This window comes from Poecile atricapillus, chromosome 1, assembly GCF_030490865.1.
Source record: "Poecile atricapillus isolate bPoeAtr1 chromosome 1, bPoeAtr1.hap1, whole genome shotgun sequence".
Classification (NCBI taxonomy): Eukaryota; Metazoa; Chordata; class Aves; order Passeriformes; family Paridae; genus Poecile; species Poecile atricapillus.
Window position 1 is genome coordinate 144786549 of NC_081249.1, and position 27419 is coordinate 144813967.

Sequence of the window (27419 nt, forward strand, 5' to 3'; positions counted from 1 at the left end):
TACTATCAAAAAGCTCAGAGGCAACATCAGAGTATCCAAACCTTACAAAAATATTCCCAGCAAGGAACAACAGTTGAGAATAGAAACTACACCAGAGCTCCTCAGAGCCTGCAGACTTTACAAAGCTGATGGAATGCCCAGAATTTTACAGTCACATGAGGACTTTGACAAGTATAGTGATACCCTCCCTGACGGGTATTAAGGAGTTGGTCATGATACCCATTTTGACAGTCCAGGTACCTTAGTTTGAGCTCATGAGTGGCTGCTCAGATAAAACAGTAAGCAGGATTTTAGAATATAAGGCAGAAATTGTCTATGTACCTTATTTGTGGAAAGGAGAAACTCTGCTACAGCTCTTGCCTACTTGTTTTAGGCCAGGCTCTGAGGGCACCTGTAAGGCTCATCTTGGCTGACCCTTGACAAACTCCTAGATGCCAGCATCTGCCTTTCTTTCACAATGCTGCTGTGTGACTTTTACCTAAAACCAGCAAAACCCAACTTCTTCACCAGCTCCAGATCTCAAAAAGAATGCCTCTCTCTCTCTCTCTCCAGTTACTCACATCTGAGGAAGAATTCATGCCAGAAACAGAAGCTCCACATCTCTATCTCTGCTGGACCTTTCTTGGCCTCAAGTGTATTGGAGTATGGGATACACTGTGATGAAGTGAGCAGAAAATTGGTATCTTACTGCATGTTTCCAGTCTTCAATTACCATGCATCCTGCAATCCCCTTCATGTGCTGTTTTTTTAATAGTTCAATACACTATAAAAAAATTGCATTTCAGAGAGAAAATTGCAGAACCTATATGTGATCTGTGACAGGACACAGTTGGTTGTGAGAGGACATAGCAGTAGTCCTTCAAAACAAATTCTGAAGTTTGATTTCATTGATAAGAATATGTATCATGAAAGACCTAAATGGCCACTGGCTCTGTTGTCCAACGCGAATTTGAAAAATAAAACATCCTTTGCAAAATATTTATTTCACAACAATTCATGACCAAAAATAAGCACCTGGGGAACAAAACTTTTTAAAGGTAGAAGGCCACTTAAATCAGGTTATTAAAACAAAATAAAATGTTTTAAATTGGTACTGCATGGTCACCAACTTCTGTGTCAGAAGAGTGCTTTATGGTTTTGCTACCAATAGTCCCAGTGAAATGCCAAAATATTTTGCATGTGAAATAAATATTAGCAACTAGCCACCATAAGAGATTGCAGACAAATAGAGGTAATGCTATTTTCCTATCACACACAGCTGAATCTTTATCTTTTGAACATCAGAGTGAGATGGTATTAACAAGAGAAACTGCTAAGTTTAATACCCCAATTCTGCGTAAGATTGAGAAGGTTATTTAGAAAGACACGGCCCCTGTCAAGAATGGTGAAATATTTATCATATGTATGCTGCCTTGGTAAATGCTGAGTAAGGGACAGGAAAATGCTGTTCAAGCAGAGGGCTGTGCTTGTGATACTGGCTGGCTCAGGGCTTGTTTCTTCCGTGCCACAGCCGTGCGCAAAGCCTGAAGGATCATGTTCTCGTTGTTCATGATGTTGTAATTAGTCAGCTTCAGAAGCTTGTTGAAATCTTCTGCTTTCAGCGAGACCTCTCTTGTAGAGTATGGAGAAGAGAAACTGGAGATATCAACCTTGCCCTGTTCCATTTCAGCAGCAGTACGTGACATGCCTGTCAAGAGAAAAAAAGGAATGTGTTCGTATAGTCCCACAGAAATACCATACTTGAAAGATCAATAATAACTTGGAGAGATCATATGTGCAATTAATATGAAGATAAGTGCAGTGCTATGGTCTCTGAGAAACGTACTTCTGAACAAAGCCTATTGGAGTAAAACAAATGTCATTAAATGTCATTTCTATTGCTATCAGCACCATCTACTGGCCAATGCATGGCACATCATTTTGTGTGGTCACCGCTGCTCAAGGCTTACCAGGCAGGTTCTTTGGTACAACAGAAACTAAAAGGAATAGAAATATATAGGACAGTAGGAAGCAGAATATTAGTTGGCTTAGAAACCATCTTAAAAGCAGTCTCCATCTCAAATACTAGTCCTGAAGAGCACTTCATATACTATTGCTTTGTTATGCCAGCATATTCTACCACCATATTCAATGGCACAGTGACCCTCCCCAGAACCATTCGATACTGTGATTCTCACCTAGACTTGACTGTCATAAAAACACACATAATTTGAAATATATGCTTTGTTGTATAAATGAAAGTAAAATAATTCACTAAAGTAAACGTCTGGAAATTACGAGAGGAGACTAGTTTACATTCTTCTAATTGAGGAACACATTTTTTCTATTCCCTGAATTGCACAAAGACACAAACAAAACTATGCACAAGACTACTCCAGTTTTTGCAAACAGTTTGAATCATCCCATTTTTCAATCTATTCACTAGTATGAACAAGCAAACAAAGTGGGGATTCTATTGGGTAGAGGAAAAAACACCCAGGGAATGGAAATATTCCTTGAGTCAATAAGGTTAGCTGGGTACTGTTGACTTACCAGGTGCTACATATCTTTGAAAAGTGTCATTCACTAATGGAAAATAAAGCAGCAGAGGAGCTCCTGGAGTGTCTGCACCATCGAACATGTAGCACTCTTTCAGGTTCTTCTCATCATCCATCAGTCCAATGCAGGGAAATGGAATTTCCTGCTCTGCAAAGTATCTGCAAGCCTGCTCCAGGGGCTGGTCGACAGCAGCAGCACAAGGAACACAAAAGATAGCAAAGATCAGACTGCTGCCAAAGCCCTGCAGTTCATCCAAAGTTGCACGGAACAGACTGGCAGCCAGACACCCAGAAATAATGTGGACACTTGCAGCCCCAAGGACTGCTTTTCAGTCTCCTGAGGAGCCATTTGGAAATAGTCTTCCAGGAAAACACCTAATATTAAGATGGCAAAAAGAGTTTAAACCTGTACTAAGGCACATCTCTAAAATGAGACTATGATGTATAAACAGAACAGATTAATTCAAAACATGTTATAGACCATTAATTAAAGGAGAACTAAGTCAGAAAAAATGTGGATCTACACAAAACTAAATTTGCAGTCTAAGACAGTAGGATTCCCAGTCCCATTATCTGTTTATATAGCAGGATAACCTGTGATTTGACCTCAGTAAACTTTAGCAGGGTTTTAAGAAAAACTTACTGATATCTACAACTTTAAATTTTAGAAATAACATGAGATTTTCAAATAATGTATTTTAGACCTCAAAATATAGCACCAAAACATTCATCAGAAAGTCCATTTGTGATGACCAGCTTTGTTAAATTATCTAACAAAAAAGAATTAAGTATTTATTTTGAATTAAGTATTTGAATTAAGTATTTCCAAAAGATTTCAGAATACAAGAAAGAAGTATAGTTGAGGCTATTGTAATTTCCACTGCAGTACCAAGACAAGTATTTTTCATGTATAATTGCACGATTGAAGTGTCTTCTACTTGAAAAACTGACAGAACCTTAACCACTGAACTTTGTATTTTTTGGGGTGTCTCTCAGGGGCAGGTTTACAATTACAAGTTGGTTCTATATTTTGAAGTCTAGAACTGTTTATTTATGTGGTAAATACTGCTTTCAAAATGTATATAACCATTTAAACCAAATTAGATTTCTTCTGGAGCAGTAAATGCATTTGATACCTTGCTTCAAGTCCACTATTTAGAGAGAAAATATGTATTTATTAGAAGAGATAAAAATAAAGATTAAGAAACCCATTACTCACTAGGCTGTTCTTGCTAGAAAATCAACATTTAAAAAAAATAATCTTCAAAGCAAATAAGCAAAACGCAGATTAAATTCAGCACTTGAATCACAAAAGTTTCCCAACTTCATTTGTGCTATTAAATATTATATATAAGATTATAATAGACATGGCAACCAGAGTTTGTTAACTTCACTTTGCCTGTCTGTATTTCACTGGTGAAGAGCTTAAGGATATTTCAAAAGTAGCTTGAGAAAAATACTCATATTTTCATCTAGAAATTTCCATTCTTCTTCTAAGGTTATGAAAACAGCATGTTTACTAAATTTCACTTATGTGAATTTCACTTAAATGCTCCATGTCTCACAGACGTGTTTGAAAGTAGTGGAAATCAAAGCAAAAGCTGTTGTGAAATAAAATCTGTTTTGAGACTTCTCACCAATGTCTGTGATCCACCTGTGTAGTTTAAGTGTATGATGACATCCACTTTCCGCTCTGGCCTCATAAGGGGTGGGCAACTGGTTTCAAAGAAGAAAGCTGCATCCACCAGCTCCAGGTGTTCCGAGTTGCCTCTCAGGTCATTGGGAGAGGTGTCCAGCAATGTGTCTAAAGAGTGGAAGATTCAGAGCTATTAGCAAACTGCAGAAAGGTATCTGTCAAGTTAGAACACAAAAGAAAGGTGAGCTTCCCTCCCATCCAGGATTTTCCCTTTGATTTAAGGTGGGTAGCATTCAGCAATCCTAAAGTTCCTTCAGCCACTCCACTCACATTTTGTTTGTTGTGCTTCTAAACCCATGAACTGCAGCAAAGCCCATACAGATGATGCCTTATATGCAGAGCCCCACCCTAGCAATTTTTATTCCTGTGAGGACCTTGAGTACCCAAAAACTAAAAAATTGAACATTTGTGTTACTGAAAGTGAAAGGTGTGAGGAGTTTCTTCATTCTCTCTCCTCTCAGTGAGCACTAACAGGCAACCACAAAACCCACTCAGTTTTCTTCAGGACATATAAATGTCCCCCACTAATTCTCAGCCCCTGTGCCTGCTCCAATGAGACATGTAGGCAGGAGAGCAATCCACACCTTTCCATTTTGTGAAATGTTCATGCTGGATGTACTCGTTGTGCATCTGGAAGCCCCTAAGGAAGTTGTGGTACTTGGAGACGGCAGGACGATCTGTCAGGATGTCCCGGAGCGTGGTGGAGAGGCCGCTCGTAGGAGTGAAAACACATGTGGCCATCTCGTACGGCTTCTCAGGCAGGTCTGGTTGTTCCTCTGGAGATACACAGATAAATGTCATTAAATGGAATTATAACTATAATTAAGAAGAGGCAAGACACAAAGAGGTGAAAGAGTCAGTGGGTCATCTGTAATTTTGTGTTCATGGCTCAGCATTTCCCTATGATCTGCTGTGAGTTCCAGTTAATTTTGTGACAAAAGTATAAACTTACTTGTGTTTTCTAAACTCTGGTTGGTTACACATGACTAAAAGAACATTTTCTCACAAATCAGTAAGATTTTGGTACACACTGAAGTAATTCACTTTCCCAAGCAAACAACAAACAGGGGAATTAATTTTATTAATACATTTTAAAGGATTACTGCTTTTAGATTCCATATAGGTTAAATATTAAATTCAAAGTTTATTTTGAAAAGCATAGGAAAATTTTAGCATTTTACTTTTAAACTAAATATTTTTACTTTTAAAAAGCTAGATTGTTCTATTTGGTTCAGTTGTGGACACCTGAATTCAACAAAATTTGCAAATTATTTCTATAAACTCAAACATAAGGCTTTGGAGTTTTTTTATGAAAACATAGTCCACAAAAATGTGACCCAAGTTTGTTCACTGGCTTTGATTGAATTTTGTTATGAAGATACTCCTAAGTATTTTCAAGGAATGGTCTTTCAGTATGGAGCTGCTTCTCAGCTGGTGTAAGAGCTCCACCACATTGACCTTGTCTGACATCTACTAAGTTTTCAGTTTAGTCAGATTTGAGGGAGGGATGTGCTGTGCAGGGAAAGGAGATATTGGAACAGAAACAATCAAGCTTCTCCCTGGCTAGCAAACACATGACATGAGGCTTTGACAGAAGTATTTCTTTCCCAGCCTTTCAAAGACAACACTTCAAGGATCACCTTATGTGCTCATCCCTATCTCCTTTACATCAAGGCCTATCTGATGTTGCCTTTCCTTCTTGTCACAGTCTCACTATTTAAGCAAAGCACTGGCTATTCAGTAAAATCAAATAACTTCATTTTTCTGGTATGTCCCTTACCCAGAGACTGAGAGAAACAGGATGACAGAAAAGCTGAAAAAATGGGAAAAGTGAGTGCAGTTATCAGAGGGGTCCCAAGGAAGGTGTTTTGGTTTACCTATTTCAGTCACTTTGTCTTGTGTCCACCTGTGCCAGAAATCTTCTGAATTGTCAGCTGCGTGCCAGGCATCCAAGAGATTTTTGGAGAAAATACTACTCCACATTCCTAGAAAGTGGGAGAGGTATAATAAGCAATGCAGACGTAAACACGAGTTTTTTTAAAACTGCCTTCTGCTCCTTTCCCAGTCTTCTCTAACTTTTTCTTATTTGTATCCAATTTTTGCATAAGTTTAGACATCTGTTTCAATGGTAGACTCCAAAGGCAAACTTATTTAAGCAAACTTATTTCAGAAAACATTTCCTAGTCTTTTCCCTCTCACCATGTTTTACCTGGAACTTTTTTTTTTTAAATTTTATATTCAGTTTTCGTGTTCCCATTTTAATTTCCTTTTTCCTTTGAAAAATAAATATTCTCAGCCAGCTCCTTCTCTGATTCTTCTCTTTCTCACACCACTGATTTATTTTCAGCTTTTCATTTGGCTTCCAGAGAGTATCATAAATTTCCAACTTTGAAAAGCTTTTGCAAGCTACAGGAAATGATGCCGCCTCAAAAGCACTCAGAAACGTACATGACAACTTCTTTGCCATATTAATTTTTATCTTAGACCATATAATAAAACCAGCTTTTCTGGCAAGGGCAGTTGAATGAATCTCAGGAAACAGAATCATAGACTATCCTGAGTTGAAAGAGATCTACAAGGATCATCAAGCCCAGCTCCTGGCCCTGCCCAGCACAACCCCAAGAATCACACCCTGTTCCTGAGAATTTTGTTCAAACTCTTCTTGAGCTCAGACAAGCTTGGTGCTGTGACTATTTCCCTGGGAAGTCTGTCAGCTGACTGACCCAGTACCTCTGCTGCCTCATGCTAGCAACAGGTTTCTGGGGGAGAATTCCTTGATCATCAATGTTTCTATTAAAATCTTGTCACTCCCCAGGTTATTGAGTTACCTTGCATGAAGCAGATTCGTGACTCAGGGAGTTTCTTCATCAAGCGACCCATGAAGAACTCGCTGCCAAAATCCTCCGCACGAATGAAGGCGCCGTATTTCAGAAAGCCCACCTCGTACGGCGTGAACTCCACCCATTCTGCCAACACATGCACCAAAGTCAGCTCCACTACAGAAAATAGTCCCATTGCCAGGCTTGGAATAAGGCTCTCAGACACTAGCTCTCACAAGAAAATTGGCTTAGCTACATGTCCTGAGCAAACCCTGCCAACAGCCACTGCTGAAACAGCTATTCACACTGCCCCCAGGTTTGGAAAAGAGCTATCTCAGGGCTGGGAAAAAAATTAAATTCTTTTTTATCTAGTGAGTACAAAGTTTTCTCATGCAAGGTGGACTAGAACTCATATTGACTTCTATTGCCTTTAGCCAGCTATGAAAATCAGAGTAATAGAATCGTTTGGATTGGAAGGGACTTTAAAGATCACATAGTTTCAACTCCCATCGTGGACCAGAACATATATTAAACAAACTTAAAGCTCTAGTGAATCACTTTCTTGAAGAATACATGTAATTTCTGAGACTTTGTCACAGAATTATGTTGTGTTATCAGTCTGAAGTTAATACCTTAAAATACACAATCACATGTGAAGAGCTCTTAAAAAATACTGAACTCTTCATGTGTACCATGTGCTAACCCAGTTACTCTTTACATTTCTGCTTCTCTGGGCTTAGAGTGAGAATTTAAAACAATTCATCATTATTTACTGTATCCCCACAGTCTATCTCCCTGGGTGAAAATAAAACTCTTTTTCACAATTGAACCATTACCTCTGAAATCTTTGGTGGCAACTTTGTCCTTGACATTAAGGGCAAGGTAGATGGGCAGTGGATTCTGACCTTGGTTCACTGCCTGACGTTGATCAGAAAGTCTGTGGTGGCTTTTCTGGATTTGAAAAAAAAACCCAAATAGTTAGCTTATAGTCAGTTCCTAAAAAACATCAGCTTATAAAGATTAAGATATCTTTTTCCTGAATTTACTTCTAAATTTACTTCCATGTGTTTGAATAACAGAGGACAAGAAAGCAGGAACAATTTCTCTTAAGACAACCAGCCGTGTTCAGCTTTCAGTATACAATGACAGCATTGAATCACTTCACTTTCTGTTCTAGCTTTGTATGGTTAAATGTAAGTTAGAATATATGGCATATCCAGGTAATCCAAGTGTTATCATATCTTTCATCTGTTAATGATGAGTTCTTCAAGGTTGCATGTTAATGACCCTTCTAATCGAGATTTCTTTTTTTAAATACTATATTGAAAGTTAACATCCACAGAGGACAGCTCATCCCTTGAGCTGTCCAATACTAACAAATTATACAGGTAATGGAGGTTTTGAGTATACTTCGGCCAAATTAAATTCTAGCAAATTTTGCCATGTAGCATTGAGGCTGGAAATACTGTGTGAAATATGATATGAAATATAAGAGTATTTAATTTTATCTGTTTCATCTAGACAAAAAGTAAACCATATTTAGAGAATTTTGAAATAAAATAGCTTTTTTTCCAGCTATCATCAGCCTGGAGAAAGTGTGGAAAGTTTTTGTTGTGTAATTATAATAAAATTAGAAATTGAAGATCCTGAGAAATCAAATTCAAAGGCACTGAAAGGTACCCACTGTAGCTAGTATATCTCAGCAGCTCTGGGTTTATATACTTATCACTAAGTCACAAACTGCTGGACGTAACAGGTACATCTGCAGTATATTCAAGTTAAGAGGGTAGCTTGTGCAAATATTGCGGCAGTGGAGAGATAAAAGCATAAGGCTATAAAAAACACCTAAGAACCTTGAAACTTTTTTGGACAGATGTAGTGTTAATAAGCATTCTGCTTACTTTAGAGCTAGCATGAGCATTTCTGCTACATTCAATCCCATTTCAGGCTCCAGGATAGACATACACTGTGTCTCCAAGTTATTTATATAAATAAGTGATGTTCTGCCTATGCACCAAGTACAGTGTTACTGACCAGGTGCCTCTTCGTAGGGCTCTAGTTTCTTTCATTGATTGTAAATATTCAGTCAACAGCTTCATGAGAAGAAAGGTGTATAGACATTACCCCATCATTTAACATGGCTTCAATCATGAGCCCCCACAGATCAATAAAAGATGTTTTATGTCCTGCTTGGGTCCTTTGGCTCAGTTCTCTGTAATAATTCCTGAGACTTTTCAAGCAAAAAGCCCCCATCTTGCACTTGGCTGCTTGCTTCCGTGCTTCAACAATTACTTCCCCAAGATCCTTACGCGACCAATCAGCATCTTCATATAGCTTTGTCATTGTCCTGCAGACAGGAAAAATGATGGAATGCAGGGAGAAATGAACAAGATGCTTTTGAAACTCAAATAATAAACTTTGTAGAGTTTTGGGTGCATATCATTTTATCTTTTAGTTATTCTCCTCTTTGAGCTTTGAGTAGAAATGCAAGTCTAAAGGCAATCAGTCAAAAATCACTTAATCTGAGATGAAGATGCAACACAAGCAGCTACACCAGCTGTCAGTGTTGTTTACGTCAAACAGTGAATAATAATAAAGGATCATTTTTCATAGGATTAAGGATGTTTAGACTTCCAATAAAGTCTCCTCTTTTGGTTAGGGATAGGTCACAATAATTCTTTCATTCTTGGCACTCATAGCCCAAATATGGAAGCAATAACTCAATTGATCACATTTACCCTTTCTGAAACCAAGACAGAACATAGGCTTTTCTTAACACAGCAAGATCCAAACAACAGTATCAAACTGACTCCTCACCATGTTGTGCCAGATGAACCACTGATGTATGAAACACAATCCAGAACACGCAACTTTTGGAGTCCCAAAATGCTGCCATACATGCCAGTGAGTGCTCTTATGCCACACCCTGCTGTGGTCACAGCCACTATAGGCACCTGTTTGAAAATAAATAAATAAATAAATAAATAAATAAATAAATAAATAAATAAATAAATGGAGAAGTATAGGTGAAAGAGTGGCATTAAGGCACAAATAATGTCAAAAGATTACAGAAATACAAAAGCAGCATCCAGACACTAGTAAAAGAAAACATATAAATTAAGAACTAAAGCAACATTTCTCTATCCTGTACATCCATGTGGAATATACTAGGTCTTATCACTTTAAAGAAGATTTTAAAGAAACGCAGACCAAACTTTTGGTTTGGATGCCTTCAAATAATTCACTTGTAAGCTGAGTGGAAACAGATTTTGCTCATCGAAACAGACAGTTGAACTCTCCAGCTGAGACCACACTGGTGACAATGTGCCCTGGAGGACGAGTTGGTGTTAACGATCCTCACTGCTTATCCAGGTGGAGGTAAAAAAAATCATCCCTCATTTCCAGGCTTGAGGGAAAGGAGAGAGAAAAATCCCCCAAAAGTGCCCTTAACTGGTTTACCTCATGCTCTTGCAGATCTTCCTCCAGATGAAGAACATCCTTTAGCGCAGCAGCAACTACCTTCTTTCGGTTTTGCAGGAAATTCTGTTCATCTGTGCAGAGGTCAAAGCCCAGGCGGGCATCAAGGTTTCTTGGTCTGAAACACAGACCCTGGGTCCTGAGACCAGGGCACAGGTATTGTATTATTAGTCACTGTGGACAACTCCAGCTGTGCTTGTGTGTGTTTACAGATCAGTTTGTGGACAGTATAAGGTAATACATGAGGAACGACAACACCACAGACAGACCTCTGCTAATTGCTGTAGCTGACAATGGGAATGCAAATAGGAAGGCAGAGCAAATCATGACACACTGTCCACTATGTATCTACTAAAGACTTCTGATTTTATTTGCTCATATAATTTGTCAAGTTTCAGTAGTGCTGCCTGTAACTAGATAACCGCTGTCAACAGGCACTGCAGCTGCGAAATTAGAGAAATACCTATCATGCCGTGAAGTTATTTTGTTTGTATAATTCAGAACTGTGATTTCTTTGCAGAGCTGCTCTCTCCATCTGTGGGCATAACAGTGCACAAAAATGACCTATTTCTGAGATGCACTAGCAGCTTGGAAATTTGGAGGACAGGGGACCCATGATTTTATTTGCCATCAATTAAAAAGGAGAACCTCACAAATAAAAGCCTACAACCCGATAATGAACTCACATATCTGCTCCCATCTGAGCCTGCATCGACCCCTGCTGATTTCAAGTGAGCTTTGTGTAGGAGCAGATGTCCTCCAATTACAGAATCAGGTCTTGCTGGAGACTCACTTACCATTCATTTGCCTTTGTGTACAAGTCAATTGTCCTGTCCTGAAAATCACAATACAAACAGTGTAAGCATGCTCAGGTAGTTACTCCAGTGCCTTCCTCCCCCACTCCATCTAAGGCCTGAGTTTCACTATTTTTGAATTCAGCAATGTGGCCAGAGAATCTGGCCAGCAATGGTCTGGACTGTGAGAGACCTTCACAAGTTCCAGCACAGTCTGGGTTGAGTAAAAGTAAGCCATTCACCCTAGCTAGGTGGGCTTAGAGCCCCTCAGCTTCTCATATTTTAACATTCATTCTTTGAGAAGGTTGTTGAAAGCTGGGCATCTGAACCATACACATATGTATGATCTCTGTTTTTACTTCAGGCACTCCCTTTGAAAATATAAGGCCTAATTGTCATATCCATTACTGTTATGGTGTGTACTATGTTGATGAATGTACATATTAGACATGTCCTGAGCAAGTTAGTTAAAACTCAGAACAGGGTTTCACAGAACATGCCAGGATCCATGTGCAGAACAAAAGAAAAAGTATTGCACACTTGCAGAGTGACTGTCATTCACACCTTACTCCATAGCATGCTTCGTGTCTGACAGGAGCTGAATCACTGAGCTCTAAGACTGATTGTCCACCGAACTGAATGCATGTTGGGCTGCTTTCTGTTCAGAAAGACTGGTTCTCACCTCTCCTATTGCTATTTTCTCTTGTATAGGAAGCGAGTTCAGAGGCAGAGTCACAGATTCATTCATATCCCTTTCATTTTGACTTGATATAGACTGGAAAAAAGGGTAAGACAAAAAATAAACAAGTTACCAATAAAAAAAAAAAATTAAAGGAGAAAAAAAGTTTAAAGCTGTCTCACATACATGCATTAACCAATTGCTAGCATACACAGATCTACACACACATACTCAGATCTCAGAGGACTTAGAGGTCCCCAGAGAAAGAGCTACATGTTAGTGGTGCTCACGTACCCTGCTGAGCCGTCTGCGCCGTGGCAGAGCCACAGTGAGCGACGACTGGTTGTACTTGATGTAGTGGAACCTGGCCGGGGACGTCGGGCACAGGCAGGAGCTCAGTGTGTGCGTCTGGGTTCCTTCATATGACCCGTCCACAGTTAATGCAAACTTCCTCTCTGGAGCAAAGGTAGGTCAAACTTAAGTTTTCAAAAAACATGGATAATTTGTTTGCACGGTAATGTAATATGTTTTCCTAAAGTAACGAAGTCATTTTGATACCCAAATTATAGGAAGAATAAATAGACAGATTTATCTGAGGGCTTCAGTTTAAGAGACAGTGTACAGAACGTGCCATATAGTGACTGCTGCTATAGCACCACTGCACTTAGATAGACACGTGATAGGAGAGACTACAACTCTGTTCATTAGGTAATGATTCACAGCCAATAATAGTTTGGCTGTTCTTTCTTCTGAAAGTCTGAAATGTGCAAAATGTCTTTTTATTACACCAGAATAATGTTTGTGTATTACACACTGTCTTATTGCTGAGATACTTTGAAAATTTTGGATTTTTGGGAGAAATACAGTTTTTTTGTATCAGACCACAGTTCTCTTTGGTGTCAGTTAAATCTCAGTCCCTCTATCATGCTTCTCTTTCAACCTGTAATATTTCTTTTGAAATATTTCTAGCACTTGCAAAATAATGTCTGGTGTTTTTTCCTTTCATGCAAAAAGCATCAGATATGTCTGCTGAAGTAATTAAAAACAGTCTTTATGTAGAAAGATATCAACCCACAAGGTTAAAGGTGAAATATATTCTGAAAAGCTACACATTCCAAAGTACATAGTCAGCCTTCAAAAGAATTACCTCACTTAAGCATTTTCAGTCACATCTAGCAAACTTTTTTGCTGAGCTCAACTGGATAATCCAGGTGCTTAAACAGTGTGCTGGATGGGGGTCATCATGAGATGTCAGAACAAGATAGTTTAAAAATTGCATAGGAGGCACACAATTCCACAAGTATGGGCTTGACATGGCAGTGACACACTGCTTTAAGTCTGCAGCAAATATCTTTCTTAATATATTGTGTCTTGTGTTTCACCCAGTGGCATGTCTTATATTTTTATACCTAAAGAAATTCTATAAAGTTAGATAGTAAAAGAGGTCCTGTTCTCATTCTGTCCATTATTTTGTCCCAGAATCCAGAAACAACAGGAGTTAGCTTCAGTTTAGGACCCAAAAAAACCTCAATTCCTTGCACAACTGCTTTGGAAAATTGTAAGTATCTGGTAAGACATCACTGCAGAGGAAAATATTTTGTGGGGAAATTAGACCACGTGCTCATCTCACCACATTCAGGAATAATCTGTATATTTTTGATCAACTACAACCATCTCCACAGGCCACTGGCATCAGTGAGATTTTGTCTTGCATCCTAAATCATTTTAAAACCAGCATGCTCAAGTGTAAAACACTGACTGCTTCTACCATTAAGTGGCAACCTGATTTGCTCCATAAGACAGTGAAAGGCTCACCCATAGTGTCCTTCCTCAGTCTCCCATCGTTCACCTGGACATCCAGACAGGAAACCTCACGGGACTGTAAGAGACAGCAGGGGCAAGAGACAGGGGCATTCACTGTCAGCAGAGCTCGACCTCATCCAGTCCACTGGAGACATTCCCACGGGGTCTTGGGGCATACACCTCAGGGGAGAGATGGTGCCAGCCTGTAACCCCACTGCCAGGTCTAGGGAGATGGGGTTGGACTTCCCCATGGGAAATAGCAGACTGCATAGAGATGAGAAAAGAGAATGGATCTGCTTGCTCTGCCTGCAGGAGCAGCCCTGCAAGGGCCTGGGGGAGCATCAGCCACATGAGAAGGCTCTCCAAATAGGGTGCCCATCTCTCCCTGGGCAGAGGGAAGGATGTCATACCCCTGAGCCCAGCTCAGTTTAGGCAGAGGCAAGCACTGGCAGCAGAACACAGTCTTCATGGCTTTAACTTCTCCCAGCGTGAGTCACTAGCTGGGACACATGGGAAAGCTTTAGGCTGTGTGTGTTGGTCTTGGTCAATGCCTCCATGCCACCACAATGGCCTGGTAGCTTTAACACCAGCTTTGCAATAAGCATTCTTATACAGCAGGGAAAAGGACTAGGAAATAAAAATTACCACTAGAACTCCATTGGTAACAATGTTTTCAGGAGGATCTGGACTGAAAGGAAAAATGGAAAACAGTTCAAAACCAGCACATTCTTATTTTTCTCTTTTTCTGACTCTTTAAGTATTATTTCATTATCTTTGGACAGGCAGCACAGATAAACAGAATCAGACACTCCACATGCATATTCAATCCAGTTTACTTCTCACAGGTTAGAGTCTGAACTTGACAACATTTGTGGAAATCCACCAAACAGAGGAGGTCCTCACTGTATCAGACAGGGTAATTTTCTGACACACTGAAGACCGTTTACACAGGGATGGCATAATCACACTATTGCCCAAAATTGTTCAGTTCAAACCTGTGGAATCAGAGCTAAAAAGCTTCTGAATTCATCCGACATGCCATTAGAAAAAACAAACAAACAAACAAACAAAAAAAAAAAAAAACAGGGAAAAAATTACTATTTGCCTTAAAAATCAGCAGCACTAGGACTGATGTACATACTTATTCTCTCCATTAACTGTACAGTCAGCAAAGCACAGAAAAGAAAATGCTATGACAGAGCAAACATCTGGGATCCCACAGTAAGGAAAAAGAGGGAAAGCATAAAACTTCCTCCTATGTAGAACGTGCCTTTTGACTTGGTGAGCAGCTGTCATCAGAGGTATCTCTATGCTCCCACCAGCACCTGTGCTTGCTTCTCTGTGTTTGGATACCCAGTGTAGATGCATGCATACCATGCACCATCATGCATTCCTTCTACATTAAACACTCTACCCAAAGTTACCTTCTATTTTATTCAGATGTTGGCAGTGCTAGGGGGCTGCAAGCATGAACTGATTTGTAGCAGTAACCTTGTGTTTCCATCTTACACCTCCATCTATTTCACCTTACGCACCTGCTCTCCATTGTGAATTCAACCTCCAGCTCCTCTTTTCCCTGCAGAAGAAAATTAAGGCAGTGACCGCAGCTTAGTCACCCATGAAGAGAGATACCCTACAGGAATCTGTGCCCTTCAGGGGTCTCTATAAACCAGTGTCCACCTTTTGTTGCTGTACATGCCACAGACCTAATTTCCTTGGTGTTCTATCTGTTATGTTTCTAGTATCATATACTTCTAGCATCTTATCCATTAATTTAGCAGACTCCTAGTCTTATTCCACTTGCAGGATAAGTGGAATGCATACTGCAGGGCCTCTTGGTGGCTGCTCCCCTCTGCTCCCTCTTGGTGTGCTGTCCACACAAGCATATTCTCACCTGACCCCACCCCTCATTGCTTTGTCCTTGAGTTTTAACCATTTTATCCATACCTGTGGATTCAGCTGGAAACTTAGCTGAATGTTTTCTCCAAGCTGGATTTTGGAGACATCAAAGAAAACAGTGAGGAGATGGTCATCTTGAGTTACTTTGTCCTCATCACAAACCTTCAGCTCCAGAACATTCTGGGGAAAAAATAAATGAATATGAAAGTTTTAACAAAAATAACATGCTACACATATTTCATTTTAGTTGAAGAACCTTGGGAAAGAATGAAAAAATAGAAATATTGCAGCTGTTCTCTGTGTACTCTATTGACTATGCAGGAAGATACAGTCTTATTAAACTATCAAAATCTAAATAAGCACAGTATGAGAGTGTGAATACTTCACAAGGGGTCTCAGAAGGACCAGCAGAGTTGAAGGACTATATAATATGCTTGATATCTGATAAGAATAGCTATTGGAGGTCTGCATTCTTACCTTAACTTGGCTCTGAATTGTGAAGTGGAAGGTCTCATTCCATGTTGGGTTCTTGCTGTTCTGGACAGTCTTGGTGCGGAAATGCTGCACTGAAGCTGTTGGCAGGCTCAGGCTCACATAGCAGTCAGACTGACTTACTGTTGAAGACACAGAAAGCAATGGACCAATGAAACAATCTAGTTCCCGTAAGGTGGGTATTTTTAAGCTCTGTACACAAAGCAATACAGAATCAAGGCCTGGCACTAGCTAGGGTACGATCAGGCTTCTGCTAGATAGCCATCTTGCTTTACTATTGTGAAAGCCTGTCAGTGTGCTCTTCTTGAAAACTATTTTTTTCCAAGTCCTGGGGAAAAAAAATAAACATTCAAAATATACAGCTGTGTTGCTAAAGAGCCATCCATACACACAGGGGCACATACACACAGCAGCCTCACAGGGCTGGCCACCGTGGACATTAGCAGCTGTGACAGGACCTGCACATGGACAGAGCCCAGCTCCTACACCCTGGGCTTCCACAAGTAAGCATGAGCATGCCTTTATACATCTAGAGTAACTCTAGTTGTAAGTCTGTCTCGTCTACTTTCTGAGCATCCTTTCTTTCCTGTAGGACCTCTGGCTGCCAATGCGAAAGAGGCAAGAGCTCGTTGCATTTAAGGTTGGTGTGAAGCCAAATTTCCGTCACAGAGGGCACATCTTCTACCATTTTCTATGTGATTTCAGTCTGCTTTCTTCCTTTATGAAAGTTAAAAAAGAAAACACTCAACAACAGAGTTTTTCAAGAAAATATTAAGAAAAAAATTCAAGAAAAGAAGATTCATCACCTGTGGAGATGAAATTATGGAATTTAATCTTCTGTGAAGGATATTATAAGCATTGAAATGTTGAGTTTGATGGATAACATTTGCTTGGAGAGGTAGCTGTACTGGGGCAGAGTTTTCAGCAATAAAGCTGTATAAAAAAAGGTATTGCTTAATGTCACTATTTCCACCTGTGTCTCTTTGCCTCAGCCAGAGTGGCAAAGGTATTTGCAATGCTTCATGTACAGGTGGAAGCTTGTCTGTGCTTCCCGGCACAGAGCAAGCTAATATTGTTTTTTTGCACAAAATTGCATTGCTCCGCTGTTTCCATTCAAGGCGTGTTCAAGTCAAAGTTCTCCTACTAATTCTAATGTTTCTAGATGTAGGGAGGGCAGCTTTAGTGTTTCTAGTTTCCTTTCTGAGCTGAGGTGGCCAGTTGTAAAGTGTGGCATCCCACCTGAGCTCCATTGTAGGAGCTTTTAGTAGGAAGGAGTGGTTAGCAGCAGTGTGCAGGGCTTGCATCATCAACAAGCACTTTCATTCTGAGGTCAGAGTAATCTACTGGCAAATATACTTGTCATCATTATTAGGAAACAAAACAGCAAGAATGAAATCATTAGATTAACAATCTTGTGGACCCACACTCAAAAGTCAGGGATGGTCACCCTACAGAACATGATCTCTTAGTTAGGGATGACAACCTACACAAGTGCCGAAGATAGCATTGCCATAAATGCCAATCCTGTTAGTAGAATTGTATTTCCTCTTTTTGTAATGCCATGTACTCAAGCATTCCTGCCCTTGCATAGCAGACACACCTTCACCTGAACTGCATCTGAATAGGCCTAAGTCTTGTCACAGTTTTACTGGCAGACTTGACTTTGAGAAACACAAAACAATTGACTTGGCCCATTATTGACTCCCCATGTGTAACTCAAGAATTAACAAAATCAGCCTTTCCTCCTCTGCCCCCATGACTTCCCTGAGGCTTAAGTCATCTTTTTTGAATAACTCTGAATGAAAGAGTAACTTTGACCAATAAAGTAGTTGTCATATATATTAAGATATATGATTTCAAAAAAACTCAAAATGTCAGAACACATAGAAATCAGCTGAGCTTCTAACAATCCTAATAGCTCCCAAAGTTGTGCCTACATACAGAAAATGTTCCCATAAAAATCTTTTTGGGCTCTTGAGAAGCCCAGACTGATATTAGCATGGATTGCTGTTGGCTCTTGTCTCTGAGAAAGATCAGAAGGATCCAAATGGGTAAGTCAGTGGGTGAACCAAAGTTTATTTAATTGACATTTCCCAATTATTAATACATTGACTTCAGCTGTTGCAAAGAACACGGTATTATTTTGAAACTCCATCAATTATTTTTTGTCTGTAAGTGGTCACTATCTGCTACTGCACTGTATCATCCACCTTTAAGAAATAACTACCTGTCAGACGGCAGAGCCCTGACTTCTCATTTAGACCTCTGACTTTCTCAGAATTCTGGCAGCCATTAAACAAGCATGCTCTTCCCATCTACAAAATGTTTGGTGATGCCCTTTGTGCTTCAGAAGCATCCTCTGAAACCTAGTTATCTCTTGTTTGTAAATTATTTTCCAGATGTTGGGAGGCATTTGCAACACCCAGGAACCTTTTTTACACATCTCTGATACCTCAGGCTGGTGTTCTGCCTGAGCACCTCCAGGTATAAGTAGTGGGTGTGTGAGAAATGGCACTCCACAGCCCATCTTGTGCCCTGGTGGGTCTCACTGCAGTATCCCTCTGCCTCTGCATGTACACAACAAGGCTCCCACTGCCAGCCACGTGTGAGCAAACCTCCATCACCCTGTATGTAAGCCTAACCAACACCTAACTACAGCAACTGGGCTCTCACAGGACACACACAGCACAGCATCACACCAGTGACCTGCTGGGTCCCTCCCCTCCACCATGACACGGTAACAGCTGTCACACATGCTTGGGATGGCAGCCGTGGTATTCCTGTGGGGCAATATCCGGCCAAAAGCAGGTGTGGCAGCAGGTATTTATGAAAGCACGGTCTCCTTGTCCAGTTATTACACTAATTATCTTCTGTCTAATTATCTTCCAGGGTAATAGCAGGCAGGACTGGATCTTAATTGTGCTTTACCATTAGGAAGCATTTCAACAACATGACCCATGCTAATAAACACCATAGCCACAGCCCCATGCTGCATCCCACACAGCAGGACACCCACTCATCTGGCTGGAGCTGAAATCTCACCTGCCTCATAGAGAGCTCAGATTCAATCAGGGCTCAACCAAACATTTTATTATCAATTCCATTTCCTTTTTTGATTTAACAGCTGCAAGCTTCAGCCCACCTGTAGCCTGGGCAAAAGCTTCAAACACCCTTCTCCTCGTGGATTTCATTTAGCTCCTCACTGTTTCTGGGAGGTGGATTTTTCATTACACTTATGGTATAGTATTTTTCTTGTGCTGAAAGGACCTGAACCAAGAATATGGTCTCAAACACTGTTTGCCCTAAGCATCTCCTTGACCTGGTCTCCCTGTACTTGGATCCAGCCAACTCACAAAGTATAAGATATCACACCAGTTGAGAGGAGCATTTTTCTTCTTTTTCCCCAGCTTCATAGCTGAGTAGGTATCTGGCTGAGGGTGAGGGGACAAGTCAGCATCGCTGTCTTCTAGAGGGCAAAATACTGAGATAATTGATGCCATTGAAACTTTTAATTTTATTTTTTTTTAATAAGAACGTGGGCTACTTCTATGGCCTTCCAGAAAGCGATTTACAGGCAGACTACCAGAATTTGTTCTGTCCAAGGAGATCAGTTCCTGTCCCCAGGGAGCATTCAGTATTCATCTTCTAATAAATAAACTTCAAGAAAAAGCCTTCACACTTTCTCCCACCCTGTCCTTCACTCTGGGTGGAGCACCCTACAAGTATACCTAAAACTGTATTTATGTAATCTCATTTACATCTCTCCTTAAAACACTCCTTTGTTGAGATGTTGCTAAACAACCTTCCTTGTTTGTCCTTATCAGTCCACATCCTGTGCTTTTATAATCCTATTTCTTGCAGCACCTAGAACAATAGGCTGTTGGTTTATAGTTACAACTGCTTAAATGGTGAACTAAGTAATAAATAACAATGAAACAAAAACAACAGTGCAAGAACAGACCAAAGGAAGTCTGCATGTTCCTACAATAAGTATCGTGGTGGAACACAGTTCTTCAAACAATAATATATTTCACTGACTATATTTGTTTCCAGGATCTCAAGGGACTCACACATGAATTGATCTCATATGTGGCATAATTTCTATGCAATTCTGTAAATAGTTCTGTTGAAAATATAAAACACACTTAAACATTTTATAAAATATAGCACCCAAATTTGCCTTAAAAATATCCAAAACTTGAAGTTTCCAAAATTAAAAAGCATAGTTGAAAAAAAAATAAAAATCTGTAAAAGCAAAAAAAATATCATTTTCTTACTAAGAAAATAATGAAGAATATTTTTAACTCTATACTTCTCAAGGTCCATATAGCCAAGGGTGCACATTCAGTGTCCACTGAGGTCCCTATCTTAGGCATTTTCAGGAAGCAGAGAATGATGGCTTAAAATTGCAGAATTTAGTATCCCCATGCAGTAGCCTACTTTCACACTCTTTAACACTCAGTTTCCTTGCTTTTCCATTTGTTAATTCCACTTAAATACTTAATTTCTCTGTAGCATCTTGGTTTTTTAGTCCCTTTGCCCACTTTTTTTGGCGGGAAAGACCTTTGGTCTTATCAAGGATGGACATCAGGCATCACATTTATAGATGAGTCTCTAAGGAGATTGTAAGAGGGAAAACATCATTTAATGCTCTCTCAACCCTCACAATTTAAGATAGAGACTTCCTGAGCTTACTTTGAATGGATTTTTTTTTCTTCTATGAACTTGTCCAGACTCTGCCTGCAATCTGCATAAACCTTGGCATTCATGGTCTCCTGCCATGGTGAATTCCCAAGCTGAACCACATGCTATAAAAAGCCATGTCTTTCTGTTTGTTCCAGTGCTATGGTGCTTGCCTAAGGTGAGCAGCTGATCTTGAAATTTGAAAAATCTCAGCAGACAAAGCTGTGTTTTTAAGGGTGGGTTGGATTGATGCACATCCAAGTCTTACCCCATTAGGGAACCAGGATGCTTGCGGAGGACACACCCAAATCTGGGAACTGGCAAGCAATCACAGGTCCAGGAATATCAAGAGGCCAAATGAACCTGATGACCATGTGGGTGTGCTCAGTGAGAAAGGGGTATGTGAAGAAGACAAACAAGGCATTAAGTCACATGTGTTATCAGTGATATCAGATATGCATTAATACACGAGTGGAAATTAGTGTTATAAATTACAAACTAAGGGATCAGTGGGAAGGGCACATTAAAAAGATTCAGGTTTTAAAAGCAGAATGAGACCCTTTAAATTGTCATAGTTAAAAATACTTTCTTATACACTGAACTCCTGTTAAAGGTCTTATACATTCCATGAGAGATGTTAGTGAGGTTTTGAGATTCTTTTGTTATGGATTAATTTTCCCATCTCTATTACCTGGAAAATGGAGCAGATAAACCAATAATAAAGTTAACCTGCAGCACCAGGTTGGGAGACCTTTTAAGCATTAGATGACTATTAAACAAAGTGATCTGAAAACTCTACGGAAACCTAGTACAAGGTTAGGCACAACTGGCAATAGATAGAAGAAGCCAATTTAAAATGTCAGAAATTGCTAAGATGAATGAAAAATAGGTGACTCTTGCCGACTTGTTCTAGCTATAAAAGTTAGCAAGAAAGAGAAAGTTATAAAAACAGGGCTGAGAAAAGGAAGAATGAGAAAAAAAAATCAATGTTAGGAGAATGGTCCTATACAGAAGTCTACTTTGCTGGTGATGGAGGATATGTGTCTCTGAGTTTGCAAGCCTGTGTCAAGCTAATCTCTAGGGAAACTGTAAAGACGATTGAATCAACTCAACAATGCTCCCCTGGTTTTACACAAACCAGCAAAATTTTGATCGCATTTTTTTATCTCAGGACTCCCATTTTGCTGCTTCTCAGTGGAGGTCCTATAAAGTTATGAACATTCCTTTTGCACTAGCTTTTACACTGTCAGAAAAGTTAAGCAGAGGTTAAATTAATTCTTTTAAACTTTTGAAATATTGGTTTGTGTTATATGATAAGAGCCTGTCATTGGAATCTGTGACTTCTAGAAGTCTGGCTGCATAGAAAAATATGTCCTCAAACAGTTTAAAAGCAAATCTTTCTGATAAATACTGCTGACAAATTTCACACTCAGTAAGTTAAATGTGAAATAAGCAGCTCAATAGATTCAACATTTAAACATAAGCAATTCAGTGCACCCTGACTACTATGATTTTCTTTTTCTACATGATAAATGTCCACAACAAGTAAATCGTTCATCTTTTGCAAGTGTTTGTCCTGGATTTTTTGTGCAAAATTTGGTCCTCTCCAAAATCACCTCTGTCACACAAATACTTCTTTAGAGAGTTCTGTGGACTGGTGGGACATGGCTTGGACTGGGAAGCAGAGAAGGCTGAGCATTTCACTACCTGTCCCATGCCCTAGAAATTTTCTAGTATTGAATAGTGTCATGGAGTTACTTTACCTTTAAGGAAAGTTGGAGTTGCTGGGGGCTGCCTGCAGACTTTCTCATGACCAATTATCGGTCATTGCTGAGAATTGACAGCAGTTTTAGCCATTGAAAAGTGAGATCAACTTGTGAACCCCACCTTAAAGTGTACAACCAGAAGGCTGTGGGGCTCTTTGTTTTCTGACTGTGAAAGGTAGTAGAGCTTCGGCTTCTCGCTCTGCCTGGCCACGTGTGGCCGGGCGGGGGCCGGGCCGGGCCCGCCGCGTCTCCCGTCTCCCGGCCGGGAGATGGGGCTTGCGGGAGCTTGCTCCGAGCCAAGCTAGGCCAGGCCGGTTCCTGGCTTAGCTGCAAGTTTTACCGTGATGGAATTTACCAGAAAACTGTCGAGTAAAGAAGGAGAAGAGCTCTAAGCCTGCTGCATGCAGAGACGGTGACCACGCTCTCCAGAGCAGCTATGAGGAACTTTTCATCACAGACAGCTCCAGCTCCTGTTCAGCAGAGATCACCGAACCATCTACAAAAGCTTGGGCAAGATTTTAACTCTTTCTTATCCAGATGAGACTTGCGGATTAATCTTTTTATCCAGAAAGAGAAAAGGAGAGTGATCAACATGAAAAGAGACTTTATAAACTACTAGTGGCAAGAAAGAAAAGAAACTTCAAGAAAGGTAGAGAATTAAGAAGATGCTTTAATTAAGCTGAAATATCTTTCTGTTAAAACTATGGGGATGGACAATGAAGTCCTGAAAAGAACTCCTTTAATTCATGATAGAGTATGGGGAGGAATAGACTGTTCAAAGTGTAAATTTGAGAAAAAGTAGAGTAATTATGGTATAGTGAAGTGCTGAGAGATTTGAAGCCTTGAGAGGCAATGAGAAAACTGTTTTCTAGGGAAGCTCACAAAAACAGACGAAGAATACTTTTTGCCTTTGAATAACTTATCCTTAAAATGCTATCCCCAAACTAATGACCTATAACACATTTCAGAGTGATGTGGAATAGGAGTGAGCTTTGATAACAGCAGCTCTGAGCAGCTGATATCAGAAAAACAAGAAACTATAACAAAAATAGTTTTCTTGTGAAAAACTCCATAAATTAACAGAAAGGAACTTCTGTTTCTTTACAGAAACTGATAGAAAGACTGTAGAAAGAATCGAGATTATTTAAACCATCAAAATTATAAAGTTTTTGTCTCTTATCATGTGAACAAAAGAATGGTGGGCAGTGAGAAATGAAAAGGTTTTTCTAAAAGTTTATTCTGGTGTTCTTATTCTTGTAGTTTGTCAATAAACTTTCTTTACTCCTTTTAAGTTTTATGCCTGGTTTGCTCTTATTTTAATCCATATCTCACAGCAAGAAATAAATAATTCTTTTTTTTTCCCCTTTTTGTTAATTACTGGTTCAAACCCACGACAAATAGGACAGCATCAAAACATAATAAACCCCATTCAGAAAAAAGACCGCTTAAAGATGAAAATAAAAAGCCTTGATCTAGATGAGAAGAAGGTGGAGAGGAAGTTTGGTAAGCTCACTGTCATGCAGATGTTTTAATAGAACATCATTATCTAGGGAGATATCCTAGATATAGGGATATATCCAGGGAGCTATCTAAGGGTTGCAATTTTTCCACACTTCTTTTTTCCGTTCAGTGTGCATGTTTATATATCCAAATAGGTTTTAGCTGTAGAAAGGGATTTCTCTCCAGACTACAACTGAGCTTCAAATATGCTTTCCACGCTGTAGAAGTAGTCCAGTGAGAAGGTTCACATGGATTCCTCTTCATACATTCATCAACAACAAAGCATCTTACTGCTTTTCACTAAAAGAGTGAGAAATTCTTCTCCACGTACCTTCGGTCTCTAGAAAAACTGTTGCTGAACTTGAAGCAAATAATGTTGGAAAGGCACAAAGATATCTTGTCCTGGATCTTTTTAAGTGAACAACTTTAGCTTGGTCCTGCTCATATATAAACTTTGTGCATTCACATCTTTCTATGTGTATGAATAAACAGATGCAAGGCAATCCGCCATCTTCTCAGATAGGAGGAGATGGTTGTCATTCAAGCCATTTTTTCTAATGCTTTGCAGTTCAGATATTTATTGACCATTAATAAATATTTGCAAAACTATAATTCCTGGGCAGTTTGTAAAAGTATTTAAGAATAGAAAAAGCTAACTGTGAGCCATGCCTATTGCTGAATGAAAATTGATAATCCATAAGAGGTGCCAAGTGTGCAGTCCTGAGCTCACATCAAATATTCTTTGGCAAGCCCAGGGTTACACAGAGTGGACATTGCTGTAAGAAGGAACCATGGAAAGAAAGTTGCAATCTTTCCTGTGAATAAAAGAACATTTATCTGCAGATTCAGATATGAAATATTTTATGTAATCTGTGCAAATATGTTCTGCATTACAACTGGTGGCTAGACTTCAGTATTATATTGACAAAGATACAAGGAAAAACAATGTCTTCTATGTTTCCTCATCTTCAGCATACCAGGATCACACATCTCCTCTCTCCTTTTAAATATAGTCTGTAGTGTTTGTGACACTTCATATATTCAGAGTAGTTTTACAAGCAGGAGGATGCTCCAGGGGTATAGCAAAGGTACTCACACAAGTCTGCTTTCCTGGCATTTTTCATCTGTATGACTTTTACGGTGAGCAAGTTGCATGGAGACGGTTCTGTCTGTTGAACAGCACACAAAATGCATGGGATGAGAATGCAAAAAGAAAGAACAGAAGTATAGTTAGAGATAAAATTTAACTGTTTCAGTTCCAACCAACAAAATAATTTCTAAACTGAGGTTCCTCCTTGTGCATGGACTTCTTCCCAGAATTCTTGCAGCCAGGTGTGACCACAGACCAGGCTTCTGACATCCTCCATTTTCCATTCTGGGAACACTTGTGGTAACCTTCAGCTTGAGGTATCTGACTCTTAGAACCCAATCTCATAAAAAAGATGTGATAGAGAACCTTTCTGTGCTATTAATACAGGTGACACACATCTTGGTCTGAGAAAATTCACAGGATGTCATATATATCCAATATATTTCACAACAAACAGCAAACAATCTAGCAGGGCAGGAATGAGTAACGATATCATGGTGTAATGATGCTGCTCATCAGCTGATTTATAGCTACATAATTACAGTCTTATGTCTGATATAGAGCAGTGCTGGCTTTTAAAAAATGAGGACCTGGAAAGGGCCTTCCAGAGACCTATCCCAAACTTCTCTGGAGGAGTGAGTGAAAGGCACAACTCTGATTACTTCTCTGTGAATAATTCAGCTCTGTGAATAAATCAGTCTTCCTTTAAGAAAAACTCTCAGGAATGTATCAAAGGAAATATTTGCCACTTTCCAGTACTTAAAGGTGGCTTTCAAACAAGAGTGGCTTTTTACACTGCTAGTTATAGGAAGAGAGGAAACAATTTTAAACTAAAAAAGAAGATATTTAGATCAGATATTAGAAAGAAATTCTTTACTCAGAGGGTGCTGAGGCACTAGAACATGTTGCCCAGAGGAATTGTGGATGCCCCATCCCTGTAAGTGCTCAAGGGCAGGTTGGATGGGGCCTTGGGCAACCCGAGATAGTGGGTGATATCCCTGCCCCTGGGGGTGGGGTTGGTGCTAGATGATTTTTAAGGTTCCTTCCAACCCAAGCCTTTTTATGATTTTGGGAATCCACCTAAACCTAAAAGACATTTAACAAACTCATGAGGAAACAACTTTGAATGTCATCCTCTCATCTTAAGCAAGGATCAGAAAAATGTGGTACTTAATATGTAGAGGCTGACATTGAGGTACTTTTCTCCCCCTACATAATTGTCCTTCTTGAAGGACTAAAAAGAGGAAAAATGCAAACTTAATGCTCTAAATTACAACAAAAACCAAACCAGCCAAACAAACAAACCCAATAAAACAACAACACCCCACCAAAAATCCCACCAACAACAGGAAAACCAGCCCCAAAAAACCTCCAACAAAACCACACCAAAAACCAAGAGGAAAGAAAAAAACTGAGTAGTGATGCAACAAACATGAGAGACAGTTCATGCATACTACTGACAGAACAGGGAGTATCACTGCAACAAATACATAGATCACTATATAACAGCACATTACCATTCATTCCTTTATGCCCCAAAACTGCCACAATTTTTAAGAGAGCTGTATTTAACATCTCATGTAATATTAGTTTCCTTACTTTCCCTATGCATTCATTGACATTAGTGATAACTCCTTATTTTTCCTCAGTGTGTTGTTTTGACTAGCCCAGTTGGGTGGAAGCAAAAAGGTAACTTTTCTTTATTAACTGGGAATTTTCAAAATAGAAAATTACTACATCATTAAAGTTTTTGCATTCCTGAAGGCCAAAACACAAAATCCAGCCTGAAAGAAATCTTGCTTTGCTCTCAGCCTCGGTGCTCAGCGTAATTCTCTGAGCTGAAGATACAAGAGGTGAAACATCCCATCCCACAGCAGGTCCCCTCTGCCCCCAAGGGCAGCAAGCTCAGCTCATTGCAGAGCCTCCTCTTGCATTTTCTTACCTGGCTCTTGCTGTAGAACAGCCCCATCGTGGTCTTTTCCCTGTCTGAGCCAGGTGTGAAACGTGGTAGTGGATGTGTCCGAAGGAGTCTCAGGCAGGCAGCTCCTTGTGCTTTAAGCGGCCAGGAGCCCGCAGGCAGGTGTGTGAGTGCCTGACTCAGCTCAGCCTCACCCTGCCACCACCACTTGAGCAATCCCCAGCTCCTCCTCCTCTTCTTCCTCTCTCTGCCCGAGACCTGAGCGC

General features: G+C 39.8%; 1 protein-coding gene across 1 annotated transcript; it reads right to left on the bottom strand.

The window, feature by feature from the left end:
- Positions 1-1448: 1448 nt before the first annotated feature.
- LOC131584316 (cytosolic phospholipase A2 epsilon-like) lies at positions 1449-27204 on the bottom strand. The gene is made up of 20 exons (XM_058849311.1): positions 27178-27204; positions 25242-25314; positions 16182-16318; positions 15753-15884; positions 15341-15381; positions 14451-14493; positions 13818-13881; positions 12297-12457; positions 12006-12098; positions 11327-11364; positions 10512-10668; positions 9870-10006; positions 9177-9399; positions 7889-8003; positions 7062-7199; positions 6111-6218; positions 4818-5009; positions 4175-4341; positions 2533-2716; positions 1449-1687 (listed from the first exon to the last, which is right to left on the bottom strand). Exons 1-20 carry the CDS (start codon positions 27202-27204, stop codon positions 1449-1451), a joined length of 2469 nt encoding a protein of 822 aa, XP_058705294.1.
- Positions 27205-27419: the final 215 nt, after the last annotated feature.